General features: G+C 38.6%; 1 protein-coding gene across 3 annotated transcripts in view; it reads left to right on the top strand.

Annotated features, from left to right (window-relative positions):
* The window catches only part of cep112 (centrosomal protein 112), a 213,735-nt gene that overhangs the window by 104,809 nt on the left and 87,640 nt on the right, over window positions 1-21,286 (top strand). For 2 of the 3 annotated variants that reach the window (XM_049468123.1, XM_049468125.1), the window contains exon 19: window positions 2,338-2,520. The exons of the other annotated variant lie outside the window; for it this stretch is intronic. In XM_049468123.1, coding sequence (XP_049324080.1) covers window positions 2,338-2,520 — 183 coding nt within the window. The remainder of the gene's footprint in view (window positions 1-2,337; window positions 2,521-21,286) is intronic. 3 annotated transcript variants of the gene reach the window in all.

Genomic DNA, 21,286 nt, shown 5'->3' with positions numbered 1-21,286 from the left:
ACGCAAACTTTGAGCAAAAGTTTAAAAAAAGCTGGTATCATGGGGTTCCTTTCAGCATCTCTTTCTTTTATTGTGGCCTTTCCTTTCCTCTCTCTCGCTGCTCTCGCCTCTCGGATAAATCCAGGCTCCTCCCGGCCGCCCTATTCTTCACCTGCTCTCAATAGAGCAGCGAATGTCTTACGGTGGCGGCGGCGATGGTGGTGGTGGTGGCGTTGGTTGGCGGTTGGTGGAGGTATTGGTGGCGGCGGCGGCGGCGTCCGGCTGGCAGGCCAGGTAGGGTGCCTAGCTGCACAATGTGTCATGGATTAGCATCAAAGCGGTGGGGACCAGGCCCTCGCCGTGCCGGGCAGCCATTCACAGCGGCGGCAGCAGCAGCGGCAGCAGTGAGAGGAGGCAGGATCGGCCGAGGTCACCGTCCCCCCCGTCAGCAGGGGAGTGGGAACGGACCCTGGGAACCGCCGAGGCCCAAGCTCCAGCTCAGAGCACAGCAGGTGCTTTTCTGAGCTTCTTTCACCATTTTATTCTCCTTCTTTTTATTCTTCCATCTCACACTTTCACCGCTTTCTCTCTCAGAGTGTTTCTACAGCTACAGGTTTACCGTACAGTTTATCGTCGAAAAACTGGAGCCGTTATTGTTTGTTGGTGTTCGGTAAATAGATTGCCAGAAATAGCTCTTTTTATTTGCAGTTTGTTGGAAAACAAGTTCATATATTGATTTATTTCAGAAATGTACTCTTTTTTTGATACAGTGAGAATCGCTACAGTTGCTGAACCATTTGGACGAGTTTAGTGATTGAGTTTGAACTGGCACGATTGATGTTGTTTGATAAATTGATTGATTCATGATCTGTTGGAACAAATTCACATATTAATTTTTTTCAGAAAATTACTCAACTCAAATTTACGCAACTTTTACTATTTAATACTTTTTTTTTATTTGGATACACAGTTGTTCGACCTTTTTGGACAAGTTTTTTGTTGTTGATTGAAGTTTTTAAGCTGTTGATCCTTCATGATCTGTTGGACTAAATAAGATTATGTAAATGTGATATTACTTTTGGACTTTACATCTCTGCTACATTACATTGTTGCTAGATCCTTTTTTTAAGTACGACGTCTGATTTTAAACATTTTCCACTGTTGTTGTTTTTGGTAAATTAATTGGAAAACCCTGGTAGATTAAACCAAAAAATAGCACTCAATCTGCTGTTCTGCTCTGCTTTTAAGAAGTTTTAGATTACTAACATTTTTATGATTATGTAATTAATAATTGAGGAGTATATTCTTAAAAAAACACATTTACTATTTGGAATGTTAACTGGTTTTGTGTTTATCGCCGGTTTAGCATTATTGGCCTGTAAATAGGCTCAGAAACTACTCTTTGGGAAGAAACACTGGCTTTTATTGGACATTAATGTGGAGTATGTACAGAATATATTTTAGAAATTTACTTTCACTCTTCTTCCACATTTGGACACTTTTTTTCGTGCAGTGAGATAAAATAGCTCTTTGTCTTACTGCGTGTTTATAATATTTATAATTATGTAAATGTGACATGACAAAAAAAAAACTACGTGAACTGAACGGATTTTAGGCATTGGACTAAAGTGATTTTTTGCTGAGGGATGCCTGACTTCCCCACTGACTGGTTTATATTGGCATCACATCTCTGTTTATATTTATATACAGTTCTGTAAAAAATGTAGCACACTGAATCAGTTTCTCTGATTTTGCTATTTATAGGTTTATGTTTGAGTAAAATGAACATTGTTGTTTTATTCTATAAACTACAGACAACATTTCTCCCAAATTCCAAATAAAAATGTTCTCATTTAGAGCATTTATTTACAGAAAATGAGAAATGACTGAAATAACAAAAAAGATACAGAGCTTTCAGACCTCAAATAATGTAAAGAAAACAAGTTTATATTCATAAAGTTTTAAGAGTTCAGAAATAATCAATATTTGGTGGAATAACCCTTTCTTTTTTTCATGCATCTTGGCATCATGTTCTCCTCCACCAGTCTTACACACTGCTTTTACAATAGAATAGAAGAGAAGGATGGGCAAGGAGGTCACTGTGATGCAAGAAGAAACTCCCCTCGACTCATCTTAACTCAACTCTACTCAACTCAACTTAAATCGACTCAACTCGACTCATTATGCAGAACAGCAAACACGCTACTTTATTATGTTTATTTTTATATTTTTTTGCGCTACATCGAACTTCTTTCTACGTTTTTTCCTTCCGTTAAAAAAAGCCACGCAGCCACGAAAGTTGTCATGACGACGGGGGCGCTGCTGATTGAGTCTTCTTGATCCCTGTTGTCCAATCAGATCGTGGACCTGAAGCTGCAGCAGGAGCAGGAGCGAACGCACCTACTCCAGAAGCACAACGGCGAGAAGGAGGGTCTGGTCCAGGAGCACCAGCGGGAGATCTCCAGCCTAGAGAGGCAGGCGAGGGCCGCCATGCTCCAGCACCAGGCTCAGACCCAGGAGTGGAGGAGGCGCGACGGGCAGGTAGGGGCTCTCGTTTCCCTGCGTTTTCCTGTGTTTTTCCTGTGTTTGTCCGCGATCTCCTCCATTTTGGTTCGGTTTGCTGATGTTTTCAGTTGTTGACATTGCTAGTTTTTCGATAAATCCTTAATTTATTGTCTTTTTTATGTTCTTAATCGAGCTACGTTAAAATGTTTAAGCGTTGTGTTCGTTTTCTTTAACGTTTTAAAAATTTGTAATTCAGTATTTCGCCAGATATTTGTTGTCCGCGAAACAAAGTGCCAGCGTTTTAGCGCTGTGGAGCATGGAGCGTGCAGAATGGTGTTCGTAAAAAGTGAAAAATGGTTTCGTACAAAGCAAAAAACACTTTTTTTGTGACTTTTAGCGACTGTAGTGTTTCCAGCGATGTCTCCAGCAGCGTTCTGAGCATCGTCTTAAGAAAGCCGCGTCTTCAGCGGCGTTTAGCGGAACAACAGAAAAGCTCCAGCTGCCAAAACCACAGGTTGCCAGTTGAAGGAGGCAAATCTCTAAGCGCAATATGACCACATGCTTTTATTCATCACCCTGGGAAGCATTTCTGTCCTTTTCATCGCTCCCACCGTCCTCTCACCGCAGGTAGCCGCCATCCCCTCCTAAGCACCAGTTCATCACGCTTTATTTTCCTGTTCTGCAGTTTAGCGTATATTAATGATGTTCTGAGCTCCAGCACTAGAAAGCTTCACTGGTTTAGCAGCAGGTCTCCCTCGTTCTTCTCGTCCTCCTCGTCCTCCCCTCGCTCCGGCGATCGCTCCATCTCTGTGGGAAGCCATTGGGCAGCCGAGCCCCCGACCGGGCACACTTTCGCCTCCTCAAACCCTGAGATATAATATAAATTGTCAGCATGGCTAAACCATGTTTATTAGCGTCGAGCAGGAGAAGCCGTCCAGCTGTGGCGTCCAGTGGTGCTGTAGTGAAGGACGGAGGACGGCGGATCCGTGAGACGCTGAGACTCGTGAGAAACCTCTTTACTTGGGCGAAATGGTAAACATATTATATTACGATATTAAAATATGCTGAGAAAATGCACTTAAAGCAACATATTCTTTAAAGAATGATAATTAAATACAGTCCTATACTTTAGTACAATGATTTTTTTATTTAAAGGTAATGTTATGCTACACTTCATCAAGACAAATCACGCTCTGTAGAGTATATGGGGAGTATAGGTTAGTATAGAGGAGGAAGTAAAGGTTAATGTGGGATATTATGGGGTGCAAGGGTAGTATAGGAAAAGTATATGGGAGAGTATATGGGGATTATAGTTTAGAAGTTAAGTAGAGCATAGTTTATTTGGTACTAGGAGCATATGGAGTGTAGGGTAGTATAGGGGAATATAGGGTTATACATGGTTGTATAGGGAGTATTAGAGAGTATATGGAGTATAGTGTAATATTAGGAGCATAAGGTAGTATAGGGTAATGTAGGGTTATATATGGTTGTATAGGGAGTATAAGCAGTGTAGAGTAGTATTAGGAACATATGGAATGTAGGGTAGTATAGAGGAATGTAGGGTTATGAATGGTTGTATGAGGAGTGTTGGGGAGCATAAGGTAGTATAGGGTATGTAGTGTAGTTTAGGGGAAAATTGAGTTATATATGGTTGTACAGGGAGTATTGGGAAGTATAGTTAGTATAGGATCTTTACGGGAGTATAGGGGAATATAGGGTTATGTATGGTTGTATAAGGACTATTGGGTAGTATAGGATTGTATTAGGAGCATATGGTACTATAGGGTCTGTGGAGTATTATAGGGGAATATAGGGTCATATATGCTTGTATAGGGAGCAATGGGTAGTATAGGGTATTATTAGGAGCATATGGAGTATAGGGTAGTATAGGTGAATATAGAGTTATATATGGCTTTATAGGGAGTATTGGGAAGTATATGTATGTATTAGGATCATGTGGAGTACAGGGTAGTATAGGGGAATATAGGATTATATATATGGATGTATTGGGAGTTTTGCAGAGTAAAGGGTAGTATTGGGAGTGTATGGTAGTATAGGGTCTGTAGGGTAGTATAGGGGAATATAGGATTATATATATATATATATATATATATATATATATATATATATATATATATATATATATATATGGACGTATAGGGAGTTTTGCAGAGTAAAGGGTAGTACTGGGAGCATAATGTAGTATATGGTATGTAGGGTAGTATAGGGGAATATAGGGTTATATATATGGACGTATAGGGAGTTTTGCAGAGTGTATGGTAGTTTTGGGAGCGTATGGTAGTATAGGGTCTGTAGGGTAGTATAGGGGAATATAGGGTTATATGTGGACGTATAGGGAGTTTTGCAGAGTGTATGGTAGTTTTGGGAGCGTATGGTAGTATAGGGTCTGTAGGGTAGTATAGGGAAATATAGGGTTATATATATGGACGTATAGGGAGTTTTGCAGAGTGTATGGTAGTTTTGGGAGCATAAGGTAGTATAGGTTCTGTAGGGTAGTATAGTGAAATATAGGGTTATATATATGGATGTATTGGGAGTTTTGCAGAGTAAAGGGTAGTATTGGGAGTGTATGGTAGTATAGGGTCTGTAGGGTAGTATAGGAGAATATAGGATTATATATATATATATGGACGTATAGGGAGTTTTGCAGAGTAAAGGGTAGTACTGGGAGCATAATGTAGTATATGGTATGTAGGGTAGTATAGAGGAATATAGGGTTATATATATGGACGTATAGGGAGTTTTGCAGAGTATATGGTAGTTTTGGGAGCATAAGGTAGTATAGGGTCTGTAGGGTAGTATGGGGAATATAGGGTTATATATATGGACGTATAGGGAGTTTTGCAGAGTGTATGGTAGTTTTGGGAGCGTATGGTAGTATAGGGTCTGTAGGGTAGTATAGTGAAATATAGGGTTATATATATGGATGTATTGGGAGTTTTGCAGAGTGTATGGTAGTTTTGGGAGCGTATGGTAGTATAGGGTCTGTAGGGTAGTATAGTGAAATATAGGGTTATATATATGGATGTATTGGGAGTTTTGCAGAGTAAAAGGTAGTATTGGGAGCGTATGGTAGTATAGGTTCTGTAGGGTAGTATAGGGAAATATAGGGTTATATATATGGACGTATAGGGAGTTTTGCAGAGTGTATGGTAGTTTTGGGAGCGTATGGTAGTATAGGTTCTGTAGGGTAGTATAGGGGAATATAGGGTTTTATGTGGTTGTATACGAAGTATTGGGGAGTATATAGGGTATTATTAGGAGCATAAATACATGATTTATATGGAAACCCTTCTACATTACTCTTTTTCGCATGTTTGCTTTAGCAATAATCTAACTTTTCCAACTCGCCAATCTTAAAAACAATTTTAGTTTGTTTTATTTTGTTGTGATTTTTGAGATTTAGGATTTTGTGTTATATTTTCTAGTCAGATCTTTTTATATAATTTTTTTCCAAACTCTCAGGAACTTGCTCCATGTAAAAGCTGGTTATTATGGAGTGAACCGGCCGCTCTGGCGAGAAGCAGCTGAGGATTTCTGTTCTTCATCTCTTCCAGCCTCCAGATCATCCAGCACTGAGTAATTTGTTAGCACTCGTGGGAGAAAAGTGTGTGGTTTGGCTGTTGTGTAAATGCTCCTCTATCTGATGATGCGATTGTGGTGAAAAGTGCACCAAACCTCAGAACTCTCTCCAGCAAAGCTCCAGTCTTGTGCATCAGTAGCTAGTTTTACGTTACATGGTGTAAAAATAGATGTTTATCTACCCTTAAAGTTTATGTTTTGGTGACAAAAGGCAAGCAAATGTAGAATCTGATTTTACGCAACTAAAATGAGCAGTGTATCATTGATCCTAATACCTCCTTAATAAATGCAGAGTCAATCCAAACTGTCAACGACTGTCAGCAAATAATCCAGCTCAGAAAATCTTAGTGCTAAATTTCACACTTTTTTAGAAATTTACTATCAGTTTACACCATATAGCAGCCATTTAATGCGTGTGTACTTGCATGTGATCCATCAGATTTGGCAATTTAATAATTATGTTATTATTATTATGTTAATTGCATGATATGGTGATGCTGGGATAGTTTCTAAAGTGGTTATCATAGAGTTAAAAACATAATACAATTACAACCATGATCTGTGCTATTAAAGGGTAAGAGCTGCAACAAAGTTGATATAATCGACTCCAGTTAAGTAAAGTTAAGCTAAGTAAACAAAACTGTAATAAATAAAGACTTTCTTTTAAAGTCAAACAAGTGCTGGATGTTAATCTACACAGATTTCTCTCCTGAAAGCTGTTTATTTGGGTGAGTAAAGTGTTTCTGTTATGTACAGTAAGCTTAGATTCCTGAATTTCTCCAGCACTAAGGCTGGAGCATTAGCATTAGTGACTAGCTGGTAGCCAGGGTGATATTAGCTAGCGGTTCGTCTCACATAGTTTGTTTTAACATGGTATACGGCAAGGCTAAAGTCCAATATACTCACCTCTGAATGGCTAAAGAGCCTAAAGTGCATAGTGCAGTTGGTGGCTTATGCTAATGCTGCTCCAACAGTGCTAGCTATGTTTATCAGCAGGCTACAGTTCGATATACTCGCCTGTGAACGGCAAAAGAACTAGCACTTAGCGTGTTTAGCGGCTTATGCTAATACTGCTCCAGTGTTGGTGCTGGAGAACTACAGGGTTTGGAGAATGAAACTGAAACACCTGGTTTTAGAGCACAATAATTGATTGTGGTGACGGACAGTTCTGGTGGAAACAGGAGAGTTGAGGTGCACATTGAATTCTGCGTGATTTGATCAGCCGTGGTTTTATGTTTTTTGGATACAATCCGGGTTAGCACCCGAACATCCCTTTCAGACAGCTTCCTCTTACAGCGTCCACAGTTAATCCTGTTGGATGTGGTTGGTGCTTCTTGGTGGTATGCTGACATTACCCTGGATACCGTGGCTCTTGATGCATCACAAAGACTTGCTGTCTTGGTCACAGATGCTCCAGCAAGACGTGCACCAACAATTTGTTCTCTTTTGAACTCTGGTATGTCTCCCATAATGTTGTGTGCATTGCAATATTTGGAGCAGAACTGTGCTCTTACCCTGATAATTGAACCTTCACACTCTTACTGGTCTTACTGGTGCAATGTGCAATTAATGAAGATTGAACACCAGGCTGCTCCAATTTAGACATGAAACTTCCCACACTAAAATGATGACAGGTGGTCTATCTATCTATATATATTTATAGATTTATATCTATCTATATATAGTCACATATGATGGTAATACAGAGATTTTTTGATCCAGCAGAGTTTAATGTTCCTCTGGATGGGGTGATTTAATCAGATTATAATCAGACTAATTGAATAATCACAAAAATAATCGATTAGATTAGTCGACTACCAAAGTAATTGTTTTTGTAGCCCTAATTTTAGGTAATTTCAGGTCACATATGATAAAACAGAGATTTATGGAACCAGCAGTGTTTAATGTTCCTCTGGATGGGGTATAATCCGATTATAAACAGACTAATCGACTAATCACAAATATAATCGATTACCGTATTTTTCGGACTATAAGGCGCACCGTATTATAAGACGCACTATCAAAGAACGCCTATTTTCTGCTATTTTTCCATACATAGGGCGCATCGCATTATAAGAAAGGGTGCCTATATCAAAGTGAACAGGGGTGGCGCCGTGTTTCCCTTCCCCCACTGGGGGTGGTCGCTTGCCGGTGGAGCGTCTCCGTATACAAATCTAACTCTTTCAAAGTCAAACGAGTGCTGGATATTAATCTACACAGATTCCTCTCCTGAAAACTGTTTATTTGGGTGAGTAACGTGCTTCAGTTTATTTACAGTAAGCTTAGATTTCCAGATGTCCACTAAGGCTTGCTGCACCAGCGTTAGCATAGCTATCCGCTAGCACGCTAGCTAGTCACCTAAACTAGTAAAGTTAACCCAAACTTAAACGACAGCGTTACACTGAGTAATCCTGCGTGTTCTGGTAAGACAGTGAGATAATAGCTAGCGATTCGTCCCCCGTAGCTTGTTTTAACACGGTAAACAAGCAGATTACAGGCTGATAAAACTCACCTCTGAGAGAGTTAGCGCTTAGCATCTAGCTAATGCTAGCCAGGCAAAGCAGCACAGACTTACAGGCCGATAACTCACCTCTGAACGGTGAACGCTTAGCGATTAGCATCTAACTCTAATAATACTGCTCCAGCAGTATTAAAAGTGCTAAATTTAGAAAATACTGATCTCTGAACAGTGAAAAAGCTAGCTAGCTAAGCGGTTAGCATCTAGCTAATGCTATTGCTGCTCCAGCCTCGGAGCGGCACGGCTCTGCACGGAGTGTGTGTTTACTGCTCCTTACACCTGACGGGTAAAATTTAGATAATACTGATCTCTGAACAGTGAATAAGCTAGCTAATGCTATTTGCTGCTCCAGCCTCGGAGCTGCACGGCTCTGGACTCTGTATAGCACTGAAACTCTGTATAACGCTGCACGGAGTGTGTGTTTACTGCTCCTTACAACCTGACGAGTAAAATTTAGATAATACTGATCTCAGTGAATAAGCTAGCTAGCTTAGCGGTTAGCATCTAGCTAATGCTATTGCTGCTCAGCCTCGGAGCTGCACGGCTCTGGACTCTGTATAGCACTGAAACTCTCTATAACGCTGCACGGAGTGTGTGTTTACTGCTCCTTACAACCTGACGAGTAAAATCCATACAAAAGGCGCACCGTATTATAAGACGCACTGTCAATTTTTGTGAAAATTAAAAGTTTTTGAGTGCGCCTTATAGTCCGAAAAATACGGTAGATTAGTTGACTACCAAGTAATCGTTGTTGTAGCCCTAACTTAAGGTAATTTCAGGTCATATAAGATGATAAAACAGAGATTTATGGAACCAGCAGAGTTTAATGTTCCTCTTGATGGGGCGATATAATCATCTTATAATCAGACTAATCAACTAATCACAAAGATAATCGATTAGATTAGTCGACTACCAGAGAAATCACTATTAAAGCCCTAACTTAAGGTAATTTCAGGTCGTATATGATGATGATAATACAGAGATTTATGGAACCAGCGGAGTTTAATGTTCCTCCGGATGGGCGACTCTGGAGCGTCGAGCCTCTTTAAAGCTGAGATTTCCGGGTGGATCAGACATTTAGATTTTCTGACGGATCCAGCGTTTGAAATTTAAGAGAAGATCGTACAGCTAATGGCAACACGAGTCTGCAGCGCGACGTTCTGAGCGTTCTGCTGTCAGGGTTTCTCCTCTGTAGCTCAGCTCAGCAGAACTTTACATGAAAGCTCTGCAGTCGGGTTTGAAAACTTTCGCTCTCTCTCTCTCTCTTTCTCTCTTTCTGTGTCCCGTTACATTTGAATGGGTGTCCATCAAGCTTTACTGGAGCTGCTGGCTGAAGATACGTCTCTCAGCTGCTGCTGACACAAAACTGGCTGCTCCACGCCGTCTGACTGAGATAAGATGGCCATCGTGGACGAGCCTCTGTTCTCAAGAAAGCACATTTTCTCTAAGCGAGCCCTGAGAGATTGAATTCTGGGAAATAAGAGAGAAAACTGGAGAGAAAAAGAAGTTTATCTTCTGCCTTATGGAGAAAAGATGTTAAATTCAAAGCTATAATTCATTTAGAATAGAATGAACCTTATTAATAATATAATATTAATCCACATTTTCTCAAATTATCAAAGGTAAATCCAGTGGAATACAGTGTTCTTCAGGAGATAAGGTCCTGAACTCTGCTAGATTGAAAATATGGACTCCATAAATCCATAAGTGACAAATCCTCAGTTCTGAATCTTCACAGCTTCGTTCAGAAGCTCAGGTTTCCTCCTGGAATCTGTAGAATAAGAACATGGATGAGGAAAGCTGGAACTGTCAGCAGATACAGTCTTCAACATATTAATTTCTCAATTCCGGTTGATAAGTATAGATCTAAAATCAATATAATAATAGAAATTCAAAGAAATAATGGCTTGCTGTGTGTGGGCGAGCATTATCCTGCTGAAAAAAAATCAAGAAAATCATTGAAAAGTTACTTTATTGCAGTAATTTAGTTGAAAATGTATTGTTGATCAAATTTATCATTAGAATTAAATTAGAATTTTATTTATTAAGATTTATTAAAAAAAAAAAACAGATAATGTCAATGCTGCTCCAGCAGTGCTAGCCAGGGTTAGGAGCAAGCTAGAGTTCGATATACTTGCCTCTGCACAACAAAATAACTAACTAATTCAGTTCAAAATGTGAAACTCATATTAAATATAGATGTATTACACACAAAGTGATCTGTTTAAGTGTTTATTTATTTTATTGTTGATAAAATTATGGCTCACAGACAATGAAAAAAAAAACTGAAAATCAGTGTCTCAGAAAATTAGAACTTTTGTACTTTTGGCAGGCACGGTTAGCGGGTAATGCTAATGCAGCTCCAGCAGTGCTAGCTGGGGTAAGGAGCAGGCTATAGACAGATATACTAGACACTGAATTATATAAATGTATTACACACAGAGTGATCTATTTTAAGCATTTATTAATTTAATTGTTGGTAAAAGTATGGCTTACAGCCAATAAAAACAAACAAAAAAAAATTGTGTCTCAGAAAATTGGAATATTATATATTTTAAGACCAATTGGTGTTTTTGGTACAGCATGGGCAGTGTGCCAAGCAAGTGTGGTTAACAGCTAATGCTAATGCCAGGGTTAGGAGCTGGCTATAGACCGTTAATACTCACCTCTGAACGGCAAAAAAAACTAATGGTTAGCGGGTAATGCTAATGCTGCTCCAGCATTGCTAGCCGGGGTAAGGAGCAAGCTACAGGCCGATAATACTCAACTCTGAGCGTCAAGAGAACGGTTAGCGAGTAATGCTAATGCTGCTCCAGCAGTGCTAGCCAGGGTTAGGAGCAAGCTATAGACCGATATACTCAACTCCGAATTATATAGATGTATTACACACAGAGTGATCTATTTTAAAGCATTTATTTATTTTATTGTTAATAAAATTATGGCTTACAGACAATGCAAAACAAACAAAAAAAATCTTAGATATTTTAAGACCAATTGTTACTTTTCACAGTGTGGGCAGTGTGCCAAGCACTTAGCTCGGTTAACTGGTAATGCTAATGCTGCTCCAGCAGTGCTAGCCAGGGTTAGGAGCAGACTATTGACTGATATACTCAACTCTGAACGACAAAAGAACTCTTTCATTTGAAAATGTAATACTCATATATTATATAGATGTATTACACACAGAGTGATCTATTTAAAGCGTTTATTTCTTTTATTGTTGATAAAAGTATATGGCTTACAGCCAATGAAAACCCCAAAACAAGTTTATTATATAAGATTAATTGAAACATTTGGAGCAGTATGGGCAGTGTGCCAAGTCCTACTGGAAAATGAAATCCCATACATATCCATAAAAGTAGTTGTCAGTAGCAGAGGGAAGCTGTAAGATATAGAATAAGATAAGATAAGATAAGACTTTATTGATCCCCCAAAGGGGAAATTGACTTGTTACAGCAGCAAGACAAAATCAATGTGCATAATCAGTAACTAAAAAAGTATACTTCTATTTAAATAAAAAGTAAAAGGGCAAATTGTGCAACAAAGGGCAACATAACAATAACTAACATAATTTAAAACACAATCAGAATACTAATATACATAAGAACCAGAGAAAATATAGAGTTTTATATATTACTGCAGGCTATTATTGTACAGTCTCACTGCTGATGGGAGGAAGGACCTTCTGAAGCGTTCCTTCCTGCACTGTGGCAGCCGTAGCCTGCTGCTGAAGGAGCTGCTTAGAGAGCTCACTGTATCATAGAGAGGGTGAGATGTGTTGTTCAAAATGGATGGCTACCGGTTGCTGCTCGCATCAAATTCAAAGCTCTTACAATCGCCTACAAGGTGATGACAGTACAGGCTCCTTCCTACCTGCACTCACTCCTGAAGGCTTACGCTACCTCCCGGCCGCTGCGCTCCTCCAATGAACGTCGCCTCGCTTTACCAAACATTCACACAAAGCAATCCAGACTGTTCTCATACAGAGTTCCCCAATGGTGGAACAAACTACCTTCCACTACCAGATCAGGAGAATCTCTCACTATCTTTAATAAACTCCTGAAGACAGAGCTCTTCAAAGAGCACTTACTCTCCTAACACCTCTAACTAACTACCTTCTACTACCAGATCAGGAGAATCTCTCGCTATCTTTAATAAACTCCTGAAGACAGAGCTCTTCAAAGAGCTCTTACTCTCCTAACACCTCTAACTAACTACCTTCTACTACCAGATCAGGAGAATCTCTCACTATCTTTAATAAACTCCTGAAGACAGAGCTCTTCAAAGAGCACTTACTCTCCTAACACCTCTAACAAACTAACTAATTCTAACCTCATCTCCTTCTTCCTCTTCTCTACTCCTCTATCCCATTATTTCCCTCTGACCTCCTTAAGGCCCTATCTATAGATGCTTTATTTTTAACTTCTATTATTTTTGTACTTAACCTCTTCTATTATTTGCACTTCAATATTGTAAGTCGCTTTGGACAAAAGCGTCTGCCAAATGTAATGTAATGTAATGTAAAAAGTTTAGCCAACATCCTCCTCTCTTCCACCTTAGCAACAGAGTCCAGACTGCAGGACACTACTGAACTGGCCCTCCTGACCAACCTTTCCAGTTTACTCCTGTCTCGAGCTGTGCAGCCGCTCTCCCAGCTCGAAGTACTGTACGAAGTGCTGTAAGATTTTGTGGGAAAACAAAACTGCACTGACTTTAGACTTGATAATAAAATACAGTGGAGTAACAAAAGCAGTCAGTCAGTCAAAATGTTTTAATGATGAAAGTGGCACTCATCAGGACCACTTTTATCTATTACATGAATCCTTATGCGTTCCTTCATTGTCTGCATCACTTAAAACATTGATTGAAAAGGTGGAATTTCTTGTATTTGTTAATATCGCAATATACAGCTCTGTAAAAATGAAGAGAGCACTTCAGTTTTAAGAGTTCAGAAATCAGTATTTGGAGGTTTTTAATCAGAGATGTCATGCTTCTTGTTGGCATCATGTTCTCCTCCACCAGTCTTACACACTGCTTTTGGATAACGTTATGCTGATTTACTACTGGTGCAGAAATCCAAGCAGTTTATTTATTGCATGCATCTTCCTCTTGATTATATTCCAGAGGTTTTTAATTTGGTAAAATCAAAGAAAATCATCATTTTTAAGTATCTAGTTTTTCTTATTTTGTTTCTCCGAAACATATAAATTATAATATAATATAAAGTTTTAAGACATTAAGATATCTAAGATATAAGATATTCCCCAGCTCTACCCAACAGTGCTTTAGCTTCTGTAAAGAAGATTTAATTTAATGGCAAGGCAAGTTTATTTATATAGCACCTTTCATACACAACGGTCAAAGTGCTTTACAAATTAGAAAATACACAGAGAAATCAAATAAAAATAAAAATAAAAAAACATGTAAAAGATTAACAGTAAAAATGGAAATAAAAACTAAAATAAGAATAAAGCATGATTGATTAAAACATGATTAAAACAAAGAGAATTAAATTAAAAACATGTAAAATAACAACAAGGAATTAATAAGAATAAAGCATGAATAAAACATGATATAAAAGTGCCATTATAGAATAAAAGTGGGTGGAGCTGCAGTGTTTTAAACTGAGCTGAAGGCCTGATCAAACATGTAGGTTTTCAGTCTGGATTTAAACATGTTTAGTGCTGGAGCTCTTCTAATGCTCTCTGTTAACTGGTTCCATTTAAGAGCAGCGTAGTAGCTAAACGCTAAACGCTGCCTCTCCGTGTTTAGTTTTTACTTTAGGCGGCTCTAGCTGAGCAGTTCCTGATGATCTGAGAGTTCTGCTCGGCTCATACTGCTGGAGCACATCAGATAAATATGCTGGTCCTGCACCATTAACACATTTATAGACCAGTAACAGAACCTTAAAGTCTATTCTGTAACAGACTGGTATCCAGTGCAGGGATTTAAGGATGGGGGTGATGAACTCTGGCTGCTGAATTCTGAATCAGCTGAAGCTGTTTGATGGTCTTTTTTGGGAGTCCAGTTAGGAGTCCATTACAGTGATCAATCCTACTAGAAATAAAGGCGTGGATGAGTTTCTCCAGGTCTGATTTAGACAGAAAATCTCTGATCTTATTTATGTTCTTGAGGTGATAAAATGCTGATTTGGTGACGGCTTTGACGTGACTGTTAAAAGTGAGATCAGAGTCCTTTTGTACTCCAAGATTACGCACTAGTTCTTTAGATTTCAGGCTTTTTGAATCCAGATAGGCAGCTAGTCTGTGCCTCTCATTACTATTCCCAAATAAAATAATCTCTGTTTTATCTTTATTTAACTGCAGAAAGTTCTGTCCCATCCATTTATTTATCTGCTGAATATAGCAGATCAGAGCGTATCCAGTTATTATAGTGCAGTATTTCTGTATATCAGCTCTCTATCTGCTAATATTTGAGCTGAAGGAGGTTTTATTGTTCCGTTTGTGGGTTTGGTCGTCTTTGTTGAGGAACCCAGAGGGACTCGGACCAAATCCTCCTCGTCCTTGGGCTGAAACTGGAGTATTAGTTTTCCCTCAGCCTGGAATTGCTGCTCCGGCGCCTCCGGGCTCCTGGTTTCCTCAGTCTTTTTGAAGATGAAAGCAGGAGAGCAGGAGTCAGTTGGCAGCTTATGCAGGACAGTTCCTGGTAAATACGGTTGCCTGCAGCAGGACTGTGTGCTTTTACACAGCCGACCTCGGAGACGGGACGTGTTTTCCTCCTGTACGTGTTTACGCCACATCGTTACCAGCAGACTGAGCTCTTTAATAAAGACACTGGAGAAATATCATCAGAATTCGCTTAGTTTGTCTAGTTTTCATCGTCTTGCACCTCATCATTTAGTGTTCCCGCCGGTCCTTAAAAAGTCTTATAAAGTCTAAAATTAAAATCTTAATAATAAAAATCTTAAAGTGTCTTAAATTTACTGTAATTGCTTTAGGGATTACATTTTTACACAGTGCATTTAATGCCAGTGGGAAAAAAACACATTTTAATGTTAGCGGCGAGTTACTGGGAAGAGAACTAAGGTTATCGTAGAGCTATCTAACCTTAGCGTTGAGCTAGCTAAATTTAGCGTAGAGCTAGCTTATATTATTGGGGAGAGAACTAAGTTTAGCGAAGTGTTAGCTTACATTAACGGCGAGCTAGCTAACATTACTGAGGAGAGAACTAAGCTTAGCGAAGAGCTAGCTAACATTACTGGGGAGAGAACTAAGCTTAGCGAAGAGCTAGCTAACATTACTGAGGAGAGAACTAAGCTTAGCGAAGAGCTAGCTAACATTACTGGGGAGAGAACTAAGCTTAGCGAAGAGCTAGCTAACATTACTGAGGAGAGAACTAAGCTTAGCGAAGAGCTAGCTAACATTACTGGGGAGAGAACTAAGGTTAGTGTAGAGCTAGCTAACATTAGCAGGGAGTTAGCTAACATTACAGGGGAGGAAACTAAGGTTAACGAAGAGCAAGCTAACATTACTGGGAAGAGAACTTAGGTTAGCGTAGAGCTAGCTAAAATAAGCAGAGAGCTAGGTAACATTACTGGGGAGAGAACTAAGGTTAGCATAGAGCTAGCTAATACCAGTGGCGAGGTAGCTAACTTTACTGGGGAGAGAACTAAGCTTAGTGTAGAACTGGCTAACATTAGCGGTGAGCTAGCTAACATACTAAGGTTAGTGGAGAGCTAGCTAACATAGTAACATTAGCGGCGAGGTACTGTAGGTAACATGCTAACATAATAACATTAGCGGTCAGTTAGCTACGTTACCAGGGAGAGAACTAAGGTTAGCGCAGAGCTAGCTAACATAGTAACACTAGTGGCCAGTTACTGACTAGAGAACATACTAGAGCTAACATGCTAATGTTATTGGAGAGCTAGCTAACCTAGTAACATTAGCAGCAAGCTACTGTAGGGAACATGCTAACATAATAACATTAGCGGTGAGTTAGGTATGTTACCGGGGAGAGAACTACGGTTAGCAGCAAGCTAGCTAATATAGTAACATTAGCGGCGAGCTAGCTAACATGCTAACATAATAGTATTAGCAGTGAGTTAGCTAGTTATGTTACTGGGGAGAGAACTACGGTTAGCAGCAAGCTAGCTAACATAGTAACATTAGTGGTGAGTTAGCTACGTTAAGTTTTGATTTCCAATACAACAAATTATTTTCTACCAAAGTAATTATGACAACATTTTTGGGTTTTAAATTATATTTATTGCAGTCTAAAAAAAGGTCTTAAAAAACATTAAATTTGACTTTTTTTGTTTGTTTTTTTATAGTGCACAAACCCTGAATAGACTGTTGCTGTAGTGTAAGATAGCACTGAGTATCACTACATGCTTTATACAGAGTATAAATCCGCTCTTGTTTTCCTGTTGGCTCGTGTGTTCAGTTGGTTTTGCGTTTCTCTCTTCAGTTTGAGGTCAGTAGATGAAAATTGCAGTTTTCTTGAAGAGATTAGCCCGAGGCGCAGGTTTCTGTCTGTGTTTCTCTTTGGAGACCGAGTTTATTAAACATAATTTAGGCAGATTATATGAACAACAGATGTTTTGGTTGGTCAGTCAAATCCATTATTACGTTTCCTGTGTTTGGGTTTTATTCAGAAACACGTTCTCTTTATTCTTTATTCTTTATTCTTGGCCAGAATCTCAATTTTCCCTTTTTTTCAACCCTGACAAATTCTGTTTTTTCTCAGTAACGTAACATGGAGTTCAAACAGCATGCGAGAGAATCTGATCCGGAGTCCGGTGCGAGAGCAGAGCTCTGTGGCTGTGATTGGAAAAATTAATGACGCCGTCAGACTTTCAAAGAACTTCTTTCCCTCCAAATAAGAGATTAAACCACGGCACATGAAGGCCGGCGTGACGAATCGGACGAGACTCGCTTTTCTGATCTGGAAGAAACAACAGAAACGGACTTGTTGAGTAAATCCACGTCAACGCTCTCGAATGCGCCGCTGTCCTGCGTCCAGTCGCATTATCTGCTGCATTTACTGCAGTCGCATCACGTGTTCGCTGTGATGTTTCTTAATTTAACAGACTTTGATGTTGGATTGAGATATTATCTCACTACTACCCTCTCACTTAAGCAAACAGAGAAATATAACATGGCCCATAACAGCGTTAGATAACTAGGGATGCAGCAAAACAAGAATTTTATTTAGTGGTGTCAACCGATTAAAATATTTAATCAGATTAGTCACAAGAATATTTTGTAAATAATAGGGGTGCGCCATATCGTATTGTACGCAATAATGTCATGCATATACATAAATAAATATATATATATATATATATGAAGAGTTTGATTCCAAAACGCGATAAACGCCATTTAAAAAAAAAATGAGTTAGAGCCAGAATCAGAATGTTATGTGAACACTCTTGAAAAGTCAATATTTTACAATTTTCATCAAAACGCCACATCCGCCGTGTAATACTGCCCTGCTTTCTCTCTTTCTTTCCAAAACGCAACAAACGCCTTGATTTCCCACAGAACGCCACATCTCCACTCATCCAATCACAGGGCAGCATTCCACAAGCTATCTAATGTAAACATTATAACACGCGCCCTGTTACTCCGGCCAACATTTCGTGTAGCCTACTTTCACTTTCGTTTTTCACTCTCAAAGTCCACGAAAATGAGCGGGTTTGATGGTATAGAGGAGCCTGTTCGTGAAGCAGCTATTGGAAAAAAGAGAAAGCCATCAAAAAAGTCTCATGTACCTGAAAAGGTAAAGAAAATGAGGCATTCAGGAGGGGGGGAAATACCGGCTGTCATCTGCAGTTCACACACACACACACACACACACACACACACACACTATACACACACTATACAACACTACACTACACTACACTACACTACAGCACATGAATGTAACGTGATTTTGGGGATTTTATAGTGTTAATGTTGTTCGTTAATGAAATTTTGCACTTTTTTGAAAGAAATGTTTTGAAATTTGTGTTTTTAGGCCCAATGGTCAAACTATTATATTCAGATGTACAATTTACTGTTATTTATTATTGTATTTTGCACATTTTCAGTAAAAAAAAAAAATCTATTGATGCCAAAGGATATATAAGACATTTTGAAAAAAAAAACATGGCATGGATTTATTGCGTTTTGCGAAAAAACGAATTATTTTAAAAAATAAATCTTTAAATATTAAAATCTTGATTTGATTTTTTGTGTTATTTTAACCTATAGTATAGGTTAGGTATAGTATGGTATTTGATAGTTTGAAACAGAAAACGGTGGTTTTCAGCCTACCACTTTCTCTCTAAAGAAAAACCTTTTTTACTCAAATTGATAAAAATGGATTTATAGCGTTTTGGAACCAAACTCTTCATATTTATATATATATATATATATATATATATATATATCCAGAGTACACAACCGGCTTAGCCAGTAGACTTCGTCTGAGAGAGGAATCTATACCCGTATGATACAATATGGGTGTGCCATATCGTATTGTACGCAATAATATCAACTTCCAACATTTTTAAATACCCCTAATCAGGGTACTGCTTTTTTACTGTTTTTATCAAAAGAAAAAATCACTCTGTTCTCATTTTACATTATATATATTTATATAAATATATATATATATATATATATATATATATATATATATATATATATATATATTTCAACTTGGGTCTCAACTGCCTCTATACAGATAAACGCTATACACACAAAAAATATCCATAGTTCACAGCAGGATTAGCCAGTAGACTTCACCTGAGAGAGGAATCTATACCTACTAGGGGTGTGCCATATCATATCATACTCTATAATATCAACAGCCAACATTTTTAAATATTGTGAGCCATATATTATACCCTAAAATATGGTGCCATATTACCCACCCCTAATTATCTCTTTTTCAATGTTTCAAAAGTTTGGACACACCTTCTCTTTTTCAATGCATTTTCTTTATTTTATATTTTCATGACTATTTACATTGTAGATTCTCACTGAAGCATCAAAACTATGAATGAACACATGTGGAGTTTTATGTTCTTAACAAAAAATGAGCTGAGCCTCCACAGTCACCGGACCTGAACCCAATCCAGATGGTTTGGGGTGAGCTGGAGCACAGAGTGAAGAAGGCAAAGAGCAACAAGTGCTAATAAACACCTCTGGGAACTCCTTCCTTCCTTCAAGACTGTTGGAAAACTTTTCATTTCAGGTGGCCACCTCTTAAATGAAGCTCATTGAGAGAATGATGCCAAGAGTGTGCAAAGCAGTAATCAGAACAAAGGGTGGATCACCTTTTGTTGTTAAGTACATAAAACTCCACGTGTTCATTCATAGTTTTGATGCTTCAGTGAGAATCTACCATGTAAATAGTCATAAAAATATAGAAAACGCACTGAAAAAGAAAAGATAAGATACACATAAGCTCCACAGCAGTATTAGCCAGTAGACTTCGTCTGAGAGAGGAATCTATACCCACTAGAGGTGTGCGCCATATCGCAAACATTTTTTTAATATCATGAACGAGTCTGATTGAGTCCTGGAGCTCCAGATGGAGTGGTTCTGTGATGAAACGGGTTTTAATCCCAGTCCAGGATCCACTTCCATCAGCCGGGCCGAGCGAGCCGCGCTCACGGACCTCAGCTTTCTGAAGACATGCAAATGAGGTTCAGGCAAATATCAGGAGCTGGTGATTCCTTCTGCTGCTGCTGGAGATGGAAATAAGACTCGTGCCCCAGCCTTCAGATTTCTGTCCTATATATATATATATATATACACGACGTTATAATAAACACAGTTACTGTATCTTTCACACTATAAAGCACACTATCAATAAAAATGATGAGTTTCTCTGATTTTAGCAAATTAAAAACCTCTGGAATATAATCAAGAGGAAGTGCTTGAATTTTTGCACCAGGAGTAAAGCAGCATAAAGTTATCCAAAAGCAGTGTGTAAGACTGGTGGAGGAGAACATGATGCCAAGATGCATGAAAAAAACTGTGATTAAAAACCAGGATTATTCCACCAAATATTGATTTCTGAACTCTTAAAACTTTATGAATATGAACTTGTTTTCTTTGTATTATTTGAGGTCTGAAAGCTCTGCATCTTTTTTGTTATTTCAGCCATTTCTCATTTTCTGTAAATAAATGCTCTAAATGAGAATATTTTTATTTGGAATTTGGGAGAAATGTTGTCTGTAGTTTATAGAATAAAACAACAATGTTCATTTTACTCAAACATAAACCTATAAATAGCAAAATCAGAGAAACTGATTCAGAAACTGAAGTGCTCTCTAAGCTAAGCTAAGCTAAGTAAACAAAACTGTAATTCTTAGAAACAGACTTAATTTAAAGTAAAACAAGTGCTGGATGTTATTCTGCACAGATGTCTCTTCTTAAAACACTTTCTTTTATTATTAAATTAAAGAAAGTGCTTCAGTTTATTTACAGTAAGCTTAGATTCCTGAGTTTCTCTAGCACTAGCGGTTAGCAGCTAATGCCCTGAGTGTTTCAGTGAGCCAGAGCGCCGTTAGCTAGCGGTTCGTCCCACATAGCTTGTTTTAATACGGTAAACACACAGACTACAGTCCTATATACTCTCCTATGAATGAAGAAAGAGCTAGTGCTTAGCGTGCTTAGTGCGGTTAGCGGCTAATGCTAATGCTAATGCTGCTCCAGTCTC

Source organism: Astyanax mexicanus, chromosome 19 (assembly GCF_023375975.1).
Source record: "Astyanax mexicanus isolate ESR-SI-001 chromosome 19, AstMex3_surface, whole genome shotgun sequence".
Lineage (NCBI taxonomy): Eukaryota > Metazoa > Chordata > Actinopteri > Characiformes > Acestrorhamphidae > Astyanax > Astyanax mexicanus.
Note: the sequence above shows the minus strand (reverse complement) of the source record. Positions and strands in the feature narration are given on the sequence as shown.